General features: G+C 42.9%; 1 protein-coding gene across 3 annotated transcripts in view; it reads right to left on the minus strand.

Moving 5' to 3' along the window:
• SRGAP2 (SLIT-ROBO Rho GTPase activating protein 2) overlaps positions 1 to 22,469 on the minus strand; it is a 297,179-nt gene extending 274,710 nt beyond the window's left edge. For all 3 annotated transcript variants that reach the window (XM_056118890.1, XM_056118889.1, XM_056118891.1), the window contains exons 1-2: positions 22,335 to 22,469; positions 19,893 to 20,502 (exon numbers count right to left, since the gene is read on the minus strand). In XM_056118890.1, coding sequence (XP_055974865.1) covers positions 19,893 to 19,959 — 67 coding nt within the window. In that variant the 5' untranslated portion in view covers positions 19,960 to 20,502; positions 22,335 to 22,469. The remainder of the gene's footprint in view (positions 1 to 19,892; positions 20,503 to 22,334) is intronic.
• Between the last annotated feature and the right edge of the window lie 7 nt (positions 22,470 to 22,476).

The following is a 22,476-nucleotide window of genomic DNA, read 5'->3' on the forward strand; positions in this document are numbered from 1 at the left end:
ATTAGTCTTTGAAAGAAACCAGAGGGAACAGTGTTGACTCAGCCCTCACCACTGTACCATCAGGCCACAGCAGCTTAGCTAAATGCAGCAGCCAGCACAACCCAGCTATACATAAATATGGGTCTCCACACATGCATACAAGAGCTTGAAAGTCAGCAGATGACAACAGAAATAATCACATATCTATGGTTTCCACCAAAAGTCCCTCCAAATGAATGAATTAAGTGCAAGAAGTTCTATTCATTTAAATCCAATATCTCCATATGTGCCAAGAGCACGTATTAAATGCCAGGAAAAAACAAAGCTAAACAGTTCCTACCCTCAAAGAGCTCACAGTTTACCAGGCAAGCAAGAAGCACAAACAAGTGCAAAATAGTGAGATTCGTATGAATAAAATTAGTAAGTATACCAAGTACAACATTGGCATAGTATACTCTAATCATAAATAGAACCCAATAGGATCCCAGCATGCTCTACTTGGCAGGCTTGTTATTTATCATTTACCACCAATATACTGAGGTCCAAATAACACTTAGGCCAAATCTATGTTATTAATCACATATTTGCCAGCTAAGTCACTTTCCCAGGGTCTACCCTGCCCAAGTCACTGTTTGTTTCTAAGGAGGAATAAGTGTATGCATGAATCTCGCCCACATTGTGCAAGACCAATCTGAACTTGGGGTGGTGCAAAAGGGGTTCACCACAACATAGCATGTCATTTCAAGTATGGCCCAGAAAGCAACAAGTGACTCACTTTAACAAACATCCTTGACTCAACGTTATATAGGTCAAATCCCATTAAAACGAACTCCAAGTAATTATTCCTCTTCTGTCACAGCAAATAAAATCTTAATTCGTATTTGTTTGGGCTGTGTTATTTACGAAGCACAAGCATCATCTCATTTAATCAACACAGCAACGCTTTACCTATAAGTATTTTGTGGTCATCTTCTAGCTGAGAAAGCTAAAGGAGGCTAGGAGGAGTTAGGGATTTACCAAGAGCCAAGGGTTAGATAGACGCGGGACTGGTACCCAAGCCTTCCGATCTCCAACTGGGTAGTGTCAGACTAAAATTCTCTGCCCCGCCAATGGTGATCTTTCTTAATATACAAAAAAAAAAAAAAAAAGCAGGGTGGCGGCTGGAACGATAGTACAGCGGGTAGGGCATTTGCCTTGCACACGGCCGACCCGGGTTCAATTCCCAGCAACCCATACAGTTCCCCAAACACTGTCAGGAAGAACTGCTGAGTGCAAACCCAGGAGTAAACCCTGTGCATCGCCGGGTATGACCCAAAAAAGAAAAAAGAGAAAGAAAAACAGGGTGGAGAATAATAAATTCCTATATATGAGAAGCAATCACAAGCCATTCTGAAAAAGAGAAATAACACTAAAAATCCCAAGACTTCGGAGGTAACAGCAGAATACATTAAAGTTCAACAGCTAATATCTAAAATATGTTTTCCTACAAGAATCCCCTCTCTTAAAAATTCCTAGTCAAGATCCCCAGTATAAAGCTCTATCAAGGAGTCATCTCACTATTCCAAAGTTATTCAAATTAAGGTGATTAGCCACTCCTGCCTCCACACCTTGAAATGACACCAGCACCACCCAGCTAAGATCTGCTGAACTCAGCCTCTCCCATGCTCTCTGGAATGCTTTTAAAATTTATTCATTAGCCTGTTCTTCCACCCTGGTAATTCAAGAGGTAGAAAGTGGTGGCACGGCTAGATTTAATTTTTCTTTAATGCAAATTTCTCTGATATGACGGTGATCCTCGCAGGTGCCTCCAAACAAATCTCAGAGCCGGAGAGGTTTATCAGAGCAGAGCACAGTGTCTCAAAACTCAACTTACTCCTCGGCTTGTTTAGCTGTATTCATCCCCTCTGGGGTTTGGGGAAGGAAAATGCTATTAATTTCTGAACACAAACGTTAAGAGAGAACATTTTTCAAACTAAAATGTAAAGAAGCAGCAAATGAGGCCAGGTGTTTGGCATATACACGAAGTGTCATCTACTTCACAGTTTCTGTGTGACATTCCCAATTTAGAAGAAAAGAAAATTGCAGATTTAATCAAAGCGGGGTAGGAGGAAGAAATGGGAAAGGGATGCCACTGTCACTTGCCAGATAAAATTCCTGCCTGGATGCAATTCAAGCTCAAATTCAGGATGACCAAAGTGCTGCTCCTTTATTTCTGCCATTGTCACCTTCCTTCTCCATTTGTCTGCTAGAAGTTCAGACATTCCTGACTTCACCCCTGGCCCCCAGAGTCATCTCTGCAAATCCTGAGCCCATTTTACCAGTGTCTTCTTTTGCTGGTTAATTCTTTGTTTTGTTTTGAGGCGGGGTTCCTGAGGAGACAGGAACGTGTGATGCTAGGGCTCAGACCTGAGCCCCCAGCACACAACGGTCCTCACTAAAAGTTAAAGTCTAACACACTATTGAAGTAAGTACATTCTGTAGTCAAACAGATCTGGGCCTCTGTCACCCTGTACCACAACTTACCTTTCTTAGCTCATCTGTCTGAAACCAAGTTTCTAATTAAGTAAATGGAGATATGCACTTCCTTCCCTCATAGATGAGGTTAAGAATTGGTCACATATAAGTATTCACAGAATCACAGGGTCCAGCATGAACTAGTACATGTGTGGGCAGGAGCAAGCTTCCCCTCCCAGGCTGAAGATACCAAGTAGTCTCTCAGAAACAGGACTTCATTCCCTGCTCTTCAACTAAGACTACCTCTATTGTCCTCCACTTGCCCCAGCCAGAGTCAGACTCTGGCTGACCTTCAAGATGACCAAAAACCACCCAGTCCAAGCATATACCACTGTCCCTAATTCCCCTGGTCCAGTCAGAAACTATTCATTCACTCAGGAAACATTTACTATGTGCCTATCACATACAAATATGGTGCTGGATGCTGGGAAGGCTGAAACGAAATTGTCTCTGGTAGGGAGTGTGTGTCTGGGGAAAGGGAAAAGGGGTGGGGGTGAGGGTGGATAAAACTATCATTGTATAGCAGCGTAGGAAGTGATGCAGGAGTGGTAAGCACAATGGGGGTTGTAGGAACCCACTGAGGGGCACGCACACACTGCCTCTGTTCTTTCCTCCTACTCCCAAGTTGGCCAATTCCCACTTCATAAGTCAAGGTCTTATTCATTCGGGCCCACACCTCTCCCCATCTCTGAATTCCTCAAGTTCTTATCAACACTAACTCATTTTCAGTCATCCACTGGCTGATGTCATTTCTTACATTACAATGAGTCAAACTATTTGTCTATGACTTTTCATATACGTTAGTTATTTTCTCCACTGGTTTATACAATCAAATGAAAGACACAGTCAAGAATAAAGACCATTTGAAAGCTTTCATGGAATCTACATAATAATTATTCATGGAATAGGGGATATTTTGGGATCACTAACAATAAAAAAAATTAAGTACTTTGGCAAACATATTTCCCCCTCAATGCCAGGTCCTGATTTCTACATAGCTTATCCTTTGTGTTCAACCCAAATGACTTTCCAAATAACAATTCTAAACTAAAACTGTAATGGTACACCCTTTTAAAAATCAAATGCAAGAAGTTCTGCAAGTAAAATTAGGTGAACAACTATTATAGTAAACAGAAAAACAGCTATACTGGTTGGAGCCGAAGTTGCTGAGTACTGCCTACCTCATGAGGGAAACATTAAACTCCTCACCAGCAGCCCATGCCACACAGCTCAGGAGGCACAATGTTAACACTGTAGCATGATGGGCGGTTTACCTTGCCCAGAAATAGGTGGAAACTCACTATAGGTACAAGTGTGATTTTACACATCAGTTAGGGGGAAATGGGCCCTTTCTATAGTGGAACTAGAACAAATGATTAGCACGCTAAATATAAAATAAATTTCGATCCCTATCTCACGCCACTCACAAAAATAAATTCTAAACATATACAAAATATATATGAGCAATGCAATTTTTAAGGAAGGCCTTAAGAAAAAATATTCTTATAAATGCTGGACGAGAAAAGATGTGTGTGTGTGTGTGTGTGTGTGTGTGTGTGTGTGTGTGAGATTAAGCCCAAACAATGAAAGAAAAGTTAGATTTTAGTACATTAACTTTTTCTTATATACCAAAGAATCTGACAAAAATTAAAAAGCTGTATCTGGGAGGTTTCTGCAATCTGTACCACCAACAAAGAATGAGATGTCAAAATACTTAAGAAAAATCTACATATCAATAACTAAAAGCCTAAGATGTCACTACATCATAATTCGAAGCTATTCTGGTTAAGGTCCCAGTTCCTATTCTCCTAGAGCCTAAAGGCTAGAATAAAGTGGGGGAGTGGGGCCACTCCCATTAATGCTCAGCAGAAATAGCAAGGTCCCATTCCATATGCTATATTTATGCTACAATATATTATCTCAATTTATCGCCTCAACAACCTAAGAATAAAGTCTGAATATGTCATTTTATTGAAAAAGAAATTGAAACTTATAAAGGTAACACATATATCAGTTCCTAATGAGAACAATGAGAAGGAACCCCATATTTTTTCGCTCACCCATCTTCCCTTTAATTTCTATTGTGATGATCAAGTGTCACCCACACTGGGTAGCAGTGCCTGCATACAAAGTTGTGATGCTCACACACTTAAGGTCCTTACCCGGGGTTACAGACTTTGGTTGTGCTTGCACGCAACTGGTTGCAGTGTACTGGGATCACACTTGGCAGAAAGGGATTGAACTCATAGCATTATGTGTGCAAGGAAGGTACTTTACCATGAGCTACATCCCCCAGGCCCATATTTTCCACCTTCTAATCCACAATCTTTTAATTACAAGAACAAATTTTAAAACTAACATACAATTGAAGAGATGTGAAACTGTAAACCAATGGTATATATATTTAAAGAAACTTTTTCCCTCTTAGGGCTGGAGAGATAGTACAGCGGTAAAGGTACATGCCCTAACATTTATTGACCCCAATTTCAATCCCTTATATCACATGGTCCACCCCACATCCCATACAAGCACTGCTGAGTAACAACCCTGGAGGTCCCTGAGCAACAGCAGGTGTGAGTCTGGAAGTCCCGCCAGCAGCAAAGGGTGGCCATAGTTCCCTGGCACCACAGGGACTGAATAGCACTGCCTCCTCAGACATTCATATTGAACTATTAGGCTGAGGATCTCCAGGTACGGCCTAACCAAGATTATTTTTTTTTTCCTTAAACGCCCTTGATCTTAAAAAAACACACCTGTTGACACAAAAATCTGCACATAAATGTTCACAGGAGCTTTTTTACAAAAGTCAGAAATCAGAACTACCTAGCTTTCTTTCAATGGAAAAATTATGGGATGCATCACAAACTGTGGAATTCAGCAATAAAAGGGGGTTGACTGCTGATACACACAGTCTAGATGAATTATGCTGAGTGGAATTATTCTCTCCAGAGAATTATGCTGAGTGGAAAAAATGGCCACTCCTAAAAGACCACATACTGCATGTTTGCATTTATATAATAGTGTTGAAATTACAATATTATAGACATTGAGCAAATTTATGGTCTGGAATCAAGGATCAAAGCAGGTGGATGATGGAAAAAAAGGGGACAGAGAATCACAAAAGGTCAGCATGATGGACCACTTCAGAGATGGAATTGTTCAGTAGTTTTACTCTATCAATATCAATATCTTGGCTGTGACATTGTATTATATTTTTGTAAGATTTTAATCATTGTGAGAAACCAAAAAAGGTAAATAATCTTTTTGCAGAAGAAGGGACAGCTGTACTAAATCTCAAAATGAAATATTTCCCAAAGATCAAGAAATAACAAAAGCTATGAAAAAGAATCATCCTGAGATACAATGAGATAGAGTATGAAAAGTCACTTCACAGACTTCCACATCCTCCACAAATACCAGATGGTAATCACCATATTACTCACTCATTGGCGGACTGTTCTCTCTTACATTGGCCTTCCACATCCCTCTACATTGTGGTCTGAGCACTATATTTATGTCATCTGTTCATCTTTTGATAGGTTAAAGCCAAGACACTGTCAATTTCTACATGTCCACAACCTAGTACAATACCAAGCACAGACTGAGTGCTAAATAACTGGGAGCCTGTTCGAAATGTCCTCCTGCTTTTTTTGTTCAATACTTAGAAGTGTCTAACACTGGTGGGAATGAGAAAAGGAGAAAAGTGGAAAGAACATGAGCATATGCCTGGAGAAGTTTTATTAATTACTTCCTTCCCTCCGCTGCTAAGCATCCAAAAGCAGCAAAGGTCTGTACAGGTTATGGGGGCAGACATGTTTGATTTATCAGACCTCCTTTTTCGGAATCAGATTTTAAGTTCTGCAAATGAAGGAATTGACCGTTTATAGTTTAGACCACTGGAAAAGGATGAGAAAGTAGACTGTGGTATATTTTTTTGAAAGGATTTTAAAGATTAGCTTACAGCCCTTTTCAGGAAATGGTTAGAATGAAGAACTAGCCCAGGGCAGAAGAATGCACCAAATGGCCAGTCAAGACCTCTCAGGAACCACACACCCTCGGAATGAACAAACATATCAGGATCAAAGAGTGAAGAGGGAATTCCCACACCCTGAAAACAACACTAGCTCCTTACTCCTCCAAATAGTTGTCAGTATACATACATGCACGTATATGTGCATATGTATATATTTTTTTATTTAAGTGGGTGTGTTGCTCCTAATGTTATCGGTTAATTTTTCAAATTCTTACTCAATTACACAAGCATTTCTCTTATCTGCAATCTCCACAGGCCAAATAGTCTTGCTTTCACATCATGCCCACAGAGTCTACAGAATACAAGTATTCCACCAAGTAATTTCAGCTCTCTTAAATATGAGATCATTTTACATTAAGTTTTGTAAAAGTGTATATGAGTGCTGGTGCAGAAGTCTATGAGTGTCTTTTCTTCTATTATTTCAGGAATAGAAGGAAATTCAAGACAAGGGAAGGTTAAAATCTCTGGGTTTCATTTGTTCCTTAGTAATGATTAACTCTATTTGCCTCTGAATCCAGAAGAGCTAGCCTTTCTGGACTAGCAGTCCTACTCCCTACCTGGATAAAAGAGCAAAGGAAAATACATATACTCTCTCTGTCTATCTATCTATCTATCTGTCTGTCTGTCTGTCTATCTATCTATCTATCTATCTCTATCTCTATCTCTATCTCTCTCTCAAACTTTGAAATAACTGGCACCAATCAGTTTCACACTTTGGTAATGAGAGTATTATAGTTTTATGAAAACTAGGGGGTTTTTTGCTGGCTTTAAAATCTTGAACTTCATTAATCAAAGTAACAGATACCATCTACCCCAAATGCTTCAATGTTTCATTTAAAATTGCTGACAGTAAACTGAGTTGAGATAACTTACATCACCACAAATCACTGAATAAATAGCAGATCAAAAGATATAACACAATAAGGGATCTAAAGATACAGCCCAAAGCTCATTAATGTCATTTAAAGATGAAACCTTAAACCGAGAGTAGCAGAGATGAGTAGGTGAGTTTATGGTATCCTCTGCGGTTGCGATTCTTCCCTCAGAACAATAACCAACTTCTAAACTATAAAATCTCAATTTATGAAAACCAGTTTGAGGTCATAGGTTCTAAAAAGTGAGGAATCAGTAATTCATCTTTTCACTTTCCAGTTGAGAAGCTGAAAACACCAAAGGTAGAATGACTTGTTCCACATTCTTTGGCTAATCCTCCATTTGCATATAAGTCTCCCACCCTATGAGTGCTATTTTGTACATGCTGTAATGATAAAAATATGGGTTGGCTTTCTTAATAATGACATTCATTTTAAAACAAAAGACTATTGGTGCATAGAGATAGTATGGCTAAGGTGTTTGCCTTGCATGTGGCTAACCTGGGTTCAATCCCCAGCATCCTGTATAGTCCCCTGAGCACCACCAGGAGTAATACAAAAACATATTTTCACTTGCGTTATTCATTAGATGAAAAGAAAATAAACATACACATGAATATATTTCAATAATGTATCATAATCCACAAAAAAATCTTATAATCGACAAAGGAGCCCATGAAGAGGGGTCTAAGGAGGCAACCTGATATCCTTCCGGGGAGAGCCTGAAGTCACTTCCCCACAACCCAGATGTCTAGATCAACCCTACTCTGGTTTCACATCCTCAGTACCTCCTCCAGTTTGTTTTAACCCGGATGTCAGGGATTAAAAGGCTCCCAGTTCCTAATTTCTTTTATTTCAATTACAGTCAAGCACCCAACTTCCTTTTTTTCTTTTAAACCCTAATGCTGCTGCACACAACAACATAAGTGCCTTGGTACACAGGTCCCACTCTAACCCAGCAACATAGACAAGGACAGTCACCCACACCATTAACAGCAGAGCTTTTCTTCTTTTTTTTTTTCTTACTCTCTTAAATCTCTGAATTTACTCCAAGTCCAAAATTTAATATAATCGGGGCTGGAGCAATAGCACAGCTGATAGGGTGTTTGCCTAGCACACGGCCAACCCGGGTTCGATTCCCAGCATCCCATATGGTCCCCCGAGCACCGCCAGGGGTAATTCCTGAGTGCAGAGCCAGGAGTAAGCCCTGAGCATCGCCAGGTGTAACCCAAAAAAGCAAAAAAAAAAAAAAAAATTAAAAAAATTTAATATAATCATCCTGATGAAAGCATTTTTCATCCCTAGGAATGCAGTGACAAATCTACCTCAAGGTTTATCCCCTTGATTTCTCCAACTATGAGGTACATATGCATCAGGCAGTGATCCCTGTCATTTCAACTGTTTCTTACTGAGATGTTACCCTACTACTATATGAAGACCATATTCCATGTGACAGTAGTCCCAGGCAGTCTCCCTGGAACACAGGTTTCTGTACTTCACGAGGCTGACACAATAGGACAACTTTTGGAAGCTTGCTCTACATCAGCCAGCCGAAGTTCGATGCCCAGCACTACATATGGTCACCTAAGCCCACAAGGAGTGGTCCCCTGAGCACAGAGCCAGGAGTAAGCCCTGAGCACTACTGGGAGTAGACCAAAAAAAAAAAATCTGTCAAATCTAGCCATTTGAGTCTTACAAGAGCATAAAGTTCATCTCAGTTCATACTGTCTTCATTACTTACTAGTCTGTGCAGTGAGTTATTTAACATCTTCATTTATAAAATGACAATACTAACTGTAACCAAATCATTTGAAGTTTATTCCTAATACATGCAAAGCACTTAAAACAGAACTTAGACATAAGAATTCACTGAAGACTAGACGTCAACATCATTGTTAGGAGGGCCAAGCACTATTCCACCTTATAGATGAAGACACTAGGGATTTTTGAGACCTGTTATCCCTAAAACTATAGTACTAAATGGCATAGCCAAATTACAATGCAAGCTTCCCCCCCCCCCGCCACGCACCCCCCCGCCCCCCACCAAATCCAGCACTCTTTTCAGCCATTCTATAATCTAATTTGTTGTGGTCCCAAAAGAACTATTTCTCCAAAATAAGTGATTCAGTCAGGATGCCTCCCCCAAAGGTCACTGTCTGACAAAAATCTAGCCTGATATTCTGCACCTCAAATAAACACAAGAAGCTAGTGATAAGGAGGAACAGATCTCTAACAATGGCTGGAGAAACTGTCAACTCTTAAGAAACAAGATGGTTTTCTTAAGCTCATGGTAAGGCATGTCTTGGCCACTCATGTTCCTGCTCTTGTGTCTTGTCTCTTTTGGAGCCTGGCCAGGCTGCTCCCCATAGCTAGGGATCACCTTGAGACAGCACTCAGACCCGGCCCACTATGCTGGTTCTAAGTGCACAATCAAGATTCACACAGCAAAAACAAGATCCCAACCGACTCACTGCCTTTGGTTAAAGTCACCTGTGAATCAGCAAATTTTTGTCTAAGGTTGGGGGGGAAGGAGGGGAAATAATGCAAAGAAAAGACTCAGGAACTCTGTTTTCTTCCCTAACAGATGGCAACCAAAAAAATCTTCACAAAAAGGGAGGCACACTGCCCAGCTGTGTTTCCTTCCTCTTCAATATATATTTCCACTTCACAACCATTCATTCACATTGTATAAAGTCAAGGCTACTTAATGCCAAATGACTGAAAAGAGGGGAGAGTTTTCCTGTTTGCCACTTGGGCCCTCTCCTCCCCCTTTACCACAGATCATGCAGCTGCTCCTAATGAGGCACCAATTTTCCTCAAACCCATCCTTGGAACAGTTCCCTTCCAAGTCAACTCTGTTTTAACTCCGGGTCAAAATAAGTCTACATTTTCTCTGAATATCTGTTTCAAGTGATGAATAAATTCCAAGATTAAAGTATGTGTTCTGCTTCGACTCCAAAAAATCTTATTTTGGCTTTAACCTCTGAAGATTTTGAAGTTGGTATTTTTCTTGGTATCCAAGAAAAGAGTCAGGAATGAAGAGGTTTGATCAACTTAAGTAAAGTCTAGGGCAGTGATTCATTCTAAAAGGACAGTGGAGGAAATAAGAAAAAAAAAAATCCCCTTGAGGAAGCCTCCACACTGTTTTACAGTATAAGATTTGTCCTTATGTGTTGACAAAAACCGCACTGCTTGATTCACTTAGAATTTCAGATAATACTAACATAAGGAGAAGGCTTGATATTGGAGTAGGAGGAAACTGTAGAAGCACCATATCATGGCACAGTCAGTCACATGCAAACAACTCAGGAAACAACTGATTCAATATGACAGTTCTGTTCATAGCTTAGTAAGTCAAAACACAAAGAGATTACAATATAATTTGAGAGGCACAATAATACAGGTACGCATATGGATACTGCTGAGGATATATGTATCGAAGTGATGTAGGTGATACTGAGGAATCCAATTTGGAATCCTTTTGGAAATACGTAGTGATCTCTGAGCTCACTCCACAAGGCCACTTACAGAGGGAAGGGAAAAGCAGGAATCTCTGCCTGGAGGTGGTGGCATTTGAGATAGGATTTTTTTAATTTTTTAATTTTTTGTGGTGCCAGAGATTGGTTGCAGGACTGCATACATACACAGCAAGTAAGTGCATTACTACTAAACTATGTCCCTAGGATAGGATTTAAAGCAAGATTCCCATATTTATTTGGCACCCCTAGAAATCTATGTTGTTTAAAGAAATAATAGAAAACTGTCCTATCTCCTCCACCCTTGCCCTTTTCAGAGCTATTTTCCTTTGGGAAACACTTATTTAAGTTTTCCAAGTCTCAGATAATAACTCATTCCAAAGAGAGGACATCCAGAGAGATAAAGGTTAAAGTAAGAAATAACATAATTGTAGCACTGTCCTCCCATTATTCATCGATTTGCCTGAGTAAGCCAAGTAACGTCTCCATTGTGAGATTTGTTGTTACTGTGTTTGGGATATCGAATAAGTCACGGGTAGCTTGCCAGGCTCTGCCGTGTGGGCGAGATACTCTTGGTAGCTTGCCAGGCTCTTCGAGGGGGGTGGAGGAATGGAACCTGGGTCGGCCGCGTGCAAGGCAAACGCCTTACCCGCTGTGCTATCGCTCCAGCCCAAATAACATGATATACTAAGGAAATTAAAGGCAGCTCAGCTTTAAGCCACATAAGCTGTCTGTAGGCAACTGGAAAGTAATAGATATAGAAGTCTTTCAGGCATCTTAACAGAAGAGCTAAGTCTGGTGCTCCAGGCCATTCACTGCCTGTGTGGAACTCAGGGAATCATGCAGCACTGGAGATCAAATGTGGGACTCTTTTGCAAAAAGTTTGTGCAAAGATGCCCTTAATTCATTCCCCCCACCCCACATCTGTCTTTTTAAAATAATCATGTTAGGGGTATTGTGAAAGATATACCATCCTGGGCACATTGGGGGAGGAAGTCTAAAACTGGTGATGGGTTTAGAAATGGATCATTGTATGCCTAAAATTATTAATAGCTTTGGAAATCACAGTGCATATATTTTTTAAATAATAAAAATAATAATGAATAAAATAATACCAATTTAAAATGCATAAAAGCCTGAAAAATATTTTCACAGTCATAGAGGTCATACAGCAGACGGGGTTAGGGTTAGGAAAACATTCAAAATCTTTAGAGCAGCCAAGTCATTCATTTATATACTATCACCACAGTCAATAAATCTTACCAAGAAAACTTTTAGGTTTCAACACTACTCTTGACATGCTCCATCTCTGAAGGGATCCACCTCTCCCCACCACCATAATAAGAGCTACTTATTATTCATGTAATATTTTCCACACAACTCCCAACAAATAAACCAGCAAAACAGGCTTTGATTTTTCTAAGCCACAGAAGAAAGCTTAGAAAAAGAGTTTGTTGAGGGACTTGAGCAAGGAGATGATGTTGACAGGCTTCCCACTGGTTCCAAACCAACGAATGCAGGATTCCAAAACCCTGTATGCAAAAGAATGCATTCTTTGCGCTATACTATATGACCTAGAAACATTCATCCCAGCAGTCCAGGAGAAGGGAGAAGACTGAAAGACAACTATTTAAAACATAACACACATGCTCCACTGTGTGAGCTAGAGAAAGGTTATTTCTGGTCAGAGTGACCCAGGAAGATAGTCCAGAAAAAAAAAGTTAAGACTTTACCAGAAGACAAAAATCTAAGGAGACAGAGACATAAGGTTAAGAAAGAAAATTCACCATAGTATTGGATGGCCAAATAATTGAATTTCTGTTCACCAGTTTTGTTCACCCTAAGCAGCTCACTCATCTCTTTCACCTTACTTTCCTCATCAGTAATACCTTCCATCCTAGAGATGGTATGAGGGTAGGAAACAATCTATGTAAAATATTTAGCGTAAAGGTTATGTGTATGATAAGTCCAAATAAAGTGCAAGAAGTCAGGTAATAGAACATGCATATTGAGAATGGCAAATAGTACAGATAGGCCTCCGGTCCTCTCATAAAAGGTAAAATGAGCAAAAGAGAAAAAAAAATGATCATGTGCAGCCCGTCTGAGGGCAAGTCAATGCTCGTCTGGAAAGTCAGCAGACTATAGGGAATCAATCAGAAGAAAGAAGTAATATTTATATGAGTCTAAGCAGATCTTCCACGGGCACCCCAGTCCCTTGGACTCACTTGGGACAACTTCAGAAGAGGCAAGAGACCCTGAGGATTGGTTTAAGAAAATCTACAAATGAAAACGGTTTCTGTCACCCATCGACTCCTAACACGACCAAGATTGGGTTTTTCTCCCTCCTGATCCTTATTTCTTCCTCCAAAACACACAGTAATGAATAAGACACAACTATTAATCTACTTTCCTGTAGATTTTTACATACTATGCTTAAATAAACTTTTCAGAAACCAATCTGGGTTACTTATTGGTTATACTTTTAAACTTGTTAATACCTGGGCTTTTACTCATTTTAAGCTAATGTAGTTTCTATAAAATGTTAATTATATTACTCATTCATTGACACGTAATGAAGAAACGTGGTGAGATGATTGTTTACTTATCTTGAGTGTGAAGGTTTCATGCGCATATGTCAAATTGTACATCTTAAATATGAATAATTACAAGGCAATTAAATTTCAATTGAACTTTTAAAATACAGCAAAAGCTTATAGTATACTGTTGTTAAAAGGCATAAAATTTTATTAATATATCATGCTACTATTATCAACATAAATAGCCATAAAATATAAATGCATATGTAAGTCTTTTATAAATATATATGTATATATATTTATATATATAGTTGTTAAAAGTAGAAGAGAGGGAAAAAATGTAAAAGAGAGAGAAACTCCCCAGCAGGGGAGGAACTTAATAATGAACTAAGTTCAGATATTAAAATCTTTAAATAAATTTATCAGGATAACTGATTATGTAGGCTGGTGTATGTATACAAAACTTTAGTATAAAGGGCATTTAAATGGAAAAACACCTATGTTCACAGACACATTATCTTCAATAGCCAAAGAGCAGAAGCAACCCAAGTATCCATCAATAGATTGAGTAGGCAAAAAATAAAATATATGATCTTTACATGTGAAGGCCTTATAAAGGAAGATAAGAAAAAAAAAGGAAAGTAATTCTGATTTATATCCGTGTCATTTACAACACGAATGACCCCTGAAAACATTATGTTAAGCAAAATAAACTTGACACAAAAGGCAACATGCCGTAATTTCACTTATATGAGGTAGAGTTTTCACACAGAAATGAGTGAAGGGTACAAAGTTTCAGTGTTACATGATGAAGATAGATGTAATGATGGTTATACAACAATGTAAATACACTTTAAATATACTATAAGATGGTAAATCTTATAATGTTTATTTAATCATAATGAGAGAATAAATGAGAACAGGAGTTTCCACATAACCATAAAGGTTTTATATTATAATTTTTTAAGCACTTAGGGGCCTGGAATATGGCTCAACTGTAGCCATAATCCCTTGACTGTGCAAGTGTGAGGCACTGGACTCAATCCCTGCCAACACACACACACACACACACACACACACACACACGTATTAAAGTACACATTCCTTATTTTTAAGGCAAACAACTTTCAAGGCAACTTTCCAAACCCCTTCTCCCAGAAATTCAATTCTATAGCTGACACTAGGTACACAATTAGTTAAGGCACTTGCAACTGCATGTGACCTACCCAGGTTCAATCCCAAGCACCACCAAGAGAGATCCCTGAGCCAAGAGCCAGGAATAAGCCTTGAGCACAACCAAGAACAACAAACAAAAAACCCTGTTCCCTTGAATTTCACCAGTAGATATCTACATACCAACTCCATATTCCCTATGAGAAGACTCACTTTCCAAATGAAATCTTCAGAAATCTAGGATGGAAAATGAGCATAATTTTCATGAACAAAATCTCTCTTTTGAAAAGAGAATTCCACAGTGTCACTGGAAGCCTATCCTTATCTGAAGTGTGGGCATTAAGAATCTGGGGCTGGGCACCTACTGATTTTAAAGGGATATGGCCCCCGGTCAGACTGTAAACATCCTAGAAATGATGAGGGCTTATCTAAGCTTTCAACCTAACCTAACTTAAGAGGTGCATGATCAAGAGGCTGTAAATACCAGATGAGTTGCTCCAAAGGAAATTTCTGTTCCCATACGACCAGAGAGTGCCAGAAACGAAACACTAAGAACTCATCTCAACTCCCGTTTCTAACCACTGCTGCTTGGCACGGTACAGAGCATTCCAACAACTTGCCCACCATCTTCCTCCAGTGTCTTTCAACTCTAAGATCAAGTGCTTGAATTTTCCCAGATCACCTTATGCAGATCTTATTTTCACTGAGCAAGGAAAGAGAAGCCTTCAATCATCTTGCAGGAAAATGATAGCATCTGCTTGAGGATTCAGAGATGTTTAACTGCAGCTTTTCACAAACTGATTATATTTAAAGCTCCTTTGGGGAATGGGGGCTGGGAGGAAAGAATCCGGAGCAAAGACCTTTGTTGGCATGAGTAAAGAAGTGCTAAGACCTCCCTGAGGAACACACTTGTTTAAATATCAGCAATCCAAATTCCCAAGTGGGTGTGCATACACAATATGCCACATGGTTGCTCCAGGTCCACATTTGGCTTTACCATTCACAGTTTTTGCAGAGAGAGAAAAGTGGGCCTTTAAAAGCATGTATTATGAAGCAGAGAGTGATAACACAAAAGGTTTAAACATAATATGTCTTTCCACTCTCCAGAATCAGCCCCACACAGCAGTTATTCCACCCCAATCCTGTCAGGTGGAGGTGAAGGGCGGAGATGGGATAAGAGGATAAGAGTTTAAAATTTCACCCGCTCTCAAAGATTCCTAAAAAGGTTAACAGGCAAAAGTCGGAAACTTCCCTATTAAAATGCTCTAGACAGAAATGACAGAATTATACTTCTTAGCTTGGTGACACATATACATACACTGTTCTTCTTAAGACATTAAGGGGAGGAAAAAAAAAAAAGACAAGACCCCTAATGTTCTCAAGAAAGAGAATCTGACTGCTCTGCACACAGTACCACTCTGTTTCAGACTATTTCTCCTGGAATATTCGAATTCACTGTCAATCTCAAGCTTTCTGGGAACTATGAAAACCCCAGGCGTGGAGATAAGAAAAAAGGGGTAAGGACAGAACAATCCAGGGACTGGATATAATTTGAACCACCACCACCCCCAAACTCAACCCAGATCTTCACCTTTGATAAACCTGGTTGCACCTTACCATCTTTTGTTGCACAGAAATGAACAAACTAGAGGACAATGCTCTCAGGTTATAAATGAATCTGATCAGAGTTTCCAAAAATTTCCAGGGATCAATGTATATGAAAATGCTTTGTAACTGGGAAGAGCTTTGAAAAGCACCAAGAAAAGCACTACTGCTTTCGAGTCAGATATTGAGAGGCATGAACTTTCAAAGGAATCTGAACACCCACAAACCAGAAACAATGACGGTTTTTAAGAAGGCAGCTAATAAGCCAGGCTGACTAAGGAGGCACGCCCTTCATAAAACCACACTGGGGATGCCATAGTTGGGGTCACAGCCTCAGAAATGCTTGGGGGCACAAACAAACAGGTGGTTTAAGAATGGATGAAGGACACAGGGTATACCAGGTCACAAAAAGTCATGTAGAGTTTACCTGGTTCAAACCATTCTGACTGGAAGCCACAACCAATATTCTGGTCAGAGACATACAGAAGAAACAGCCAAAAATTAGACAGTTTACCTGTTGAATTTACAGAGAGAAAATGAGGTCTTGAGGGCTGAAATGACTGACCCAGGTAGCTTTTATTACTCCTAGAAGAACTTAATTAGAACTTATTTCATACCTAGACTTGTTTTCTACCACTTAATGGCAGGTGTTCCAGAGGCAAAAAGGTTCTACAGCTGGAATGACACACATACACACAGAATTATACTTCTGTTTATACTGTTCGGCAAGGTAGAAGGAAGCCTAACTAACAGAGTAGTCTACGCAATTATTAAGTATTTGCAAGTGCTTGGAGCTGTACAACATGATTTTTATATAATGTCTTGCTAACTATCTTTGGAAAAACTATACTATTTTGCCTATGTTCTAAGTAAGAATATAGAGATTCCGACAAGTCCTGAAACTTACCTTAGAAATGAGGCAAGAAAGTCAAAGATTAGATTTAAACTTGAATCCCTAAAGCCTGCGCACTTAACCACTAGACCAAATTAGCAGTTTAATGTTTGTTATCTTACCATCTGTAAGAGAAGAAAGACCAGTAACACTCTTGAGTTCTATATAACGTGCAAAAGGTTGAAAATCTAACAATTCTGGCTCTTGCGAGTTGGGAGGCACAGCCAAACTAGAACTCAAGCCCCTTGTCACACAAGTGTATGAGTTCTAGAATCTAAATTCAATGAGGGAGAGGATACATCTTCAGTCCCCAGAAACAAATAGAGTCAAGCTCATATAGCTTGGCTATGTGATCTAAGGAGAGTTTATCTAAGGAACGTGAAATCATATATATCTCTTGGGGTGTATTTGGAATATAGGCATACCCAAATGTAATCTATTGCTATCTTTTTTAAATACTATACTTATTGACAAATTTGGGCAGTTTTTTTTTTTTAACACCATGACGAGGATGAAATCCAGGGTCTCACACATGCAAGGCTAATGATCTACCACTAAACTACATCCCTGGCCAAATTTTGGCTAAGGATTGCTTTTCCCTACTCTGGTCAAGCTTTCATTATATATAAAACTAGAATAAAAAAGAAATCTGGAAATCTGTAATCTATTTCTCGTTTCAGATCTACCAGTGCCCTGGACAAGCCTCATAATTTCTCTGTACTCTCCTCAGCTGTAAGATGAGGGACTAAGTGATTCATACCAGTCCTAAAATTCCTAATTTAAGGACACCTCTGGATAAGACATCATGCTCAATCACCTAGAAAATCCCATAATACTGAATATTACAAAGAAAACATACTAGAGCAAAGCAAAACGGACCCCTGTTTATGGCAAGGTAGAAGAGAAACTCTAAGTATCCAACTGCATTACCTCATCTCAATGAGCAATGTTAGTAAATACACAAAGTGTTTAATTTTGAAACTCACGAGAAACCTTCACCAATAAGGAAAAAGCAGATACAGTTCTATTAACACCTATCAAGCCTGCACCCTTCAAAACAACAACAACAAAAACCAAAAACATGTAAAAAATCACTTTACACCTTAGACAAATGGCGTGCTTCAACAGAGAAATCTGGGAAAGTCAAAGTTATTAACACTCCCTAGGGCAACAGTCAAGAATAGGATGTGTAAAATGGAATGACATAATCTAGTTAAAATTGCAGGGGGGGGATTCCAAGAGCAGACTGCATCTAGAAAGGACACAGACCAGTGGTCTATTGTTTACAAAAACAGGCCCAGATTATGAACAGTGACAAGAGGCCAAGACCTCAATTATAACTCGCTACAACACTTCTCCCAATTCCAGTTCAACTGAAGCTATTAATCAGCCAACTCCCCTATCTCTGTCTAAAAAAAAAAAAAAGGGAAAAAAACACCAATATTTGCAACCAAGGATACAAAGTCCCTTAGGGCACCTCCAGCACTGACCAAAGCAGGTGACATTAAAAAGATCCTACAAGCACAATAGGGACTCCATACCACCTTCCAATCCTTAAAGACAAGGCAACTGTCCATTTCAAGTCTGCCCTACCCCCACCCCAGTCAGGTGTCAGAGAGAAGACAAGGCCCTTCTAAGTCCTCTGTGATAGGAAAAGGTCTCCTTCCATTGATGCAGGGATAGAACAGGGGCCCCTCCCTCTGTACTCTGAAACAAAGGAAAACCCAGAGCTTCCTCCATGTGGTGCAACATTCAAGGCCACCCACATCTCCCAGTCCTCAGCGGAGGTCTCAAGGGCTAAAACTACATGGCTCTTCCCGGTCACTAGCCAAAAAAGGGCAGTACCTTGCACAAACACATGCTGGGGCCCTTTAATAGGCAGAAATCTCTCCTGGGGAAGAACTGCTGCTGTGAGGGCTACCTGGGAAGGGGCTTTGATTCGTGTGCCAAACGGAATTGAACCGCATGTGCACACAGGTCACATGTCTTCTCCAGGTCCACATTTGGCTTTACCATTCACATTTTTGTACAGAGAGAGAGGAGTGGGCCTTTAAAGGCATGTAATCTGGAGCAGAGAGTGACAACACAAAAGGGTTAAACAATTATGTCTTCCCATTCTTCAGAGCGGCAATTCTTCCATCCCAATCCACTCAGGTTTAGGTGAGGGCGGAGACCACTAAGAGTGACCTTATTCTTTCTGTTCTCTGATCACCTAATGAATACAGGGCAATCTGAGACTAGGCATTTACAAGGTGCACCCTGGTTGCTACAGACTTTCTGTGTTCCATGCACTAGGAAATGTCTTTTTTTGATACAGTAGTGCATAAAAAAAAAAAGAAGAAGAAGGGGGGGGAGAAGGGGCCCCTCCAAATGACACGTCTCCCCAAGGCTGCCCTTCTGGACCTGGAGGCCGGGAGTCCACTACCACCTCTGAAATATATTCCCAAACACCTGTCAGATTGTAGCTGTCCTTCAAGGAAACCTGACCCGGGCACCCAAAAGGAAACTGCCCAAGAACCTCTCCAAGAATCTCCCTCCCCCCACTCAGCCTGGAGGAAAGGGCTGCCCCCAAAATGGTCTGCAGGACACAGGTTAAGCTAGAGCCCCACTCTGAAAATTCTTTTCCAGAGCTTGTGGCTCTTGGCACTGCCCATCCCAAGGAGAATAAGACCTGCCTAGGAGACCACCTCTGGGGTCAGCCTAGCCCCTCTGCTCCACCCAAAGAAATGAACCTCCTGAAAATCTGGGTGGAAATGCATGCCTCAGTGATCCCCAGCACAGACGCATTATGCTATTTTTCAAAGCCCTTACCTTTGACCTGAGTGTCATACTCTGCTATGATCTCCTTATCCTTTTTGAATTTGGCTGGAGACGTCATTTTTTCCTTCTTTCTTCCAAATTCAAACTGTGAATTTATAGATCCACGGGGAAAATCCAACCACCGAAATCAATACCTCCAAGACCGCTTCTCTCGAGGGCTGAAGGGGCCCCCCGCGGTGGTCTCCAGCGCTCCGGGGAGCGCGGGCTGCGGGCTGCGGAATGGGCAGGCGGCTACGGCGGGCACATGCAGACGGTGGGCGCTGGGGCCGGGCGCGGCAGCCTCTGGTTCCTGCGCTAGAGCCGCAGCCTGAGCATTAGCCGGGAGAACTGCAGCGCCCGGAGGCTGGTCTGGGGTCTGACATCAACGACACAGGCAGGGAGTGGAAGTCCTTCCGCACAACATGGTGTGGGGGGCGTGGGGGTGTGGACGCGCCCAGCTGTATCCCCAGGAGGGAGTGGGTGCGTATCGGGGTGCAGGGGGGAGGGCTGGGCGTGCTTCGCGGGTTTTTGTTGCACAGGCTGGAAGATGCTGCGAATCAAATCCCAAACGGGAGCAAGCAGCGCGGACTGGATCGGAAGTCGTTTGCTCCGGTTCAGTTGCCTGTAAACGCAGGGAAAAGGGGAGGGGGCGATTAGCCCCGGCGCAGATCCTAATCGCCGCCGGGTGGGGTAGGGGACCGTGTTCCGAGCTCGGCCTGGGCCCATTCATCTCGGCCGAACACGCCTCGCGCTCCGCGGAGTGCGGTGCGGTGAGGTAGGGAGGAAGGAAGCTCCCTCCGGATTTTGTTTTAAGGCTAAAAGGAAACACTTTGGGGGCTGCCGCCTGCACCGGCTCCGGGTGGGGACTGCGGCGGGAACGCGGGACTCCAAGCTGGGACTGCGGCACCTCCGCGGCCTCCCTGCCGAGCCCCACCAGGGTTGGGCAGCGGCCAGCCGGAGGGAGCTCTCCTGGCTCAGTCTCCGACGTGGCCCCTGACCCGCGGCGGGGGCAACTCCCTGGACATCAAAGGGGATCAAAGCCCGGGAGGGACCAGCCACCGGGGCACAACTTTTCTTCCCCTCCCGCTTCTCCTCCCAGTTGTTTTGTTTTTGGTTACTAGCTTCTCTTGGCAGCAAAATGGGGGGGGAGGGGGGAAGAGATCAGCAGGAAAAACCCTGCTATGCACGGGACACATCCAGGAAAACAATGTGGTCGGCAGAAGCAGGAAACGGGTTAGAGGCAAGGGTCGGAGTCGGGAAAACCGGGGACCGGAGGGCGGGGGGCGGAAGGTAGCCGCACCTCCCCCTAGCCAGCAACCGGAGTGACTGTAATTGCCCTCCCCGACCATTTTTGCCATCCAAGATCAGAGATCCCAGATACCGCACCCAATTCCAGGCAATTTCCAGGGCGAGGAGGGAGGAGTGTTTGCGGGTGGGGTATCGACGAGAGTCGGGGTCACAACTCCTCGCATTCCCCGCGGTACCCGAGAAGCACTCCCGGGCCCAAGCCGGATCGGCGGGAAGGAAGCGGGGCGGGGAAGCAGAGCCGAGCCTCGATCCCCCCTCCCGCGTGCCCGGCGACCCTCGCTCCTAGGCCGCCCTTGCTCTCCCCGCGCCGAAGCGGGAGGTTCCCGCTAGCGTCTCCCACTTCCCGCGCCCGGAAAGGACCGCAACCGAGGGGGCTGGAGGGAGCCGGGATGGCGTGGTGCTGCAGGCGGGCGGGAAGCTGGGAGGGGCGGGGGGCGTAAGGTGGGGTCCAGAGGCTGCACCAGGGTAAGGGCAGAACGACCTTCCTAATGCACGCGCCTGAAAGATGGGGAGTGGGCAAGTGGCTGAAGACCACCGGTGGGCCGAGGAGGCTGTTCAAAAAAGACTGGCACGGGCCACGCTGTTACGTGGAGTGCGAGGATATGAGCAACTTTGGGGACCCAGATATGGATCGGAGGACGCGAGTGCGTTGCAGAGCCATTCCGGGGCGGCCGGAGACAGGGGCAGGGGAAGAGCCCCGGAAGCAATGCGGAACACCCATCCTTCTGTGTTCCCGGGCTGCAGACCGGCCGTCCGCCAGGGCTCGGAAGCCGGGGAGGAGGACAGTCGCTGATTACGAGTGATGCCATCGACTGGAGCCCCGCGGTGGACCGAGCAGACTTGGGGGGGGGCGGGGGGTTGGGTGCGGGCTGCGCGGCGGCATGTGAGCCAGGGCTGAGTCCCAGGGCTCAGCGGCGAAGGGCGGAGAGACGCGGTCCTGAGAAGTATTATGGGCTGCACTGGGAGATTCAGCGAGGGTCGGGGTGGGAGGGGGCGGTCTGGGGAGGGATTTCGGGCGGCACCGCCAAAGCGATACCGCAGGCAGCATCCGCGCCCTCTCCTTCCCGCCGCTTGCCAGGGTGGGTTCGGCCGGGGATCCCGTCAGGCGGCCGCGCAGAAGAAAGGGAAGGGGTAAGGAGCCTTTACCTGGCTCTGTCGCGACGGGTCCCGGGCCCCGGGGTCCGCTTCCCACTCTGAGCTCTCCTCCCCTTTCTGCCCCGCCACCCGCTTCTACGCAGATCGCTCTCAGAGTCCCCCGAGGAGCCTCCGCCAACTCTGCAGTACCCCG

Source organism: Sorex fumeus, unplaced genomic scaffold (genome assembly GCF_029834395.1).
Source record: "Sorex fumeus unplaced genomic scaffold, SorFum_2.1 ptg000039l, whole genome shotgun sequence".
Lineage (NCBI taxonomy): Eukaryota > Metazoa > Chordata > Mammalia > Eulipotyphla > Soricidae > Sorex > Sorex fumeus.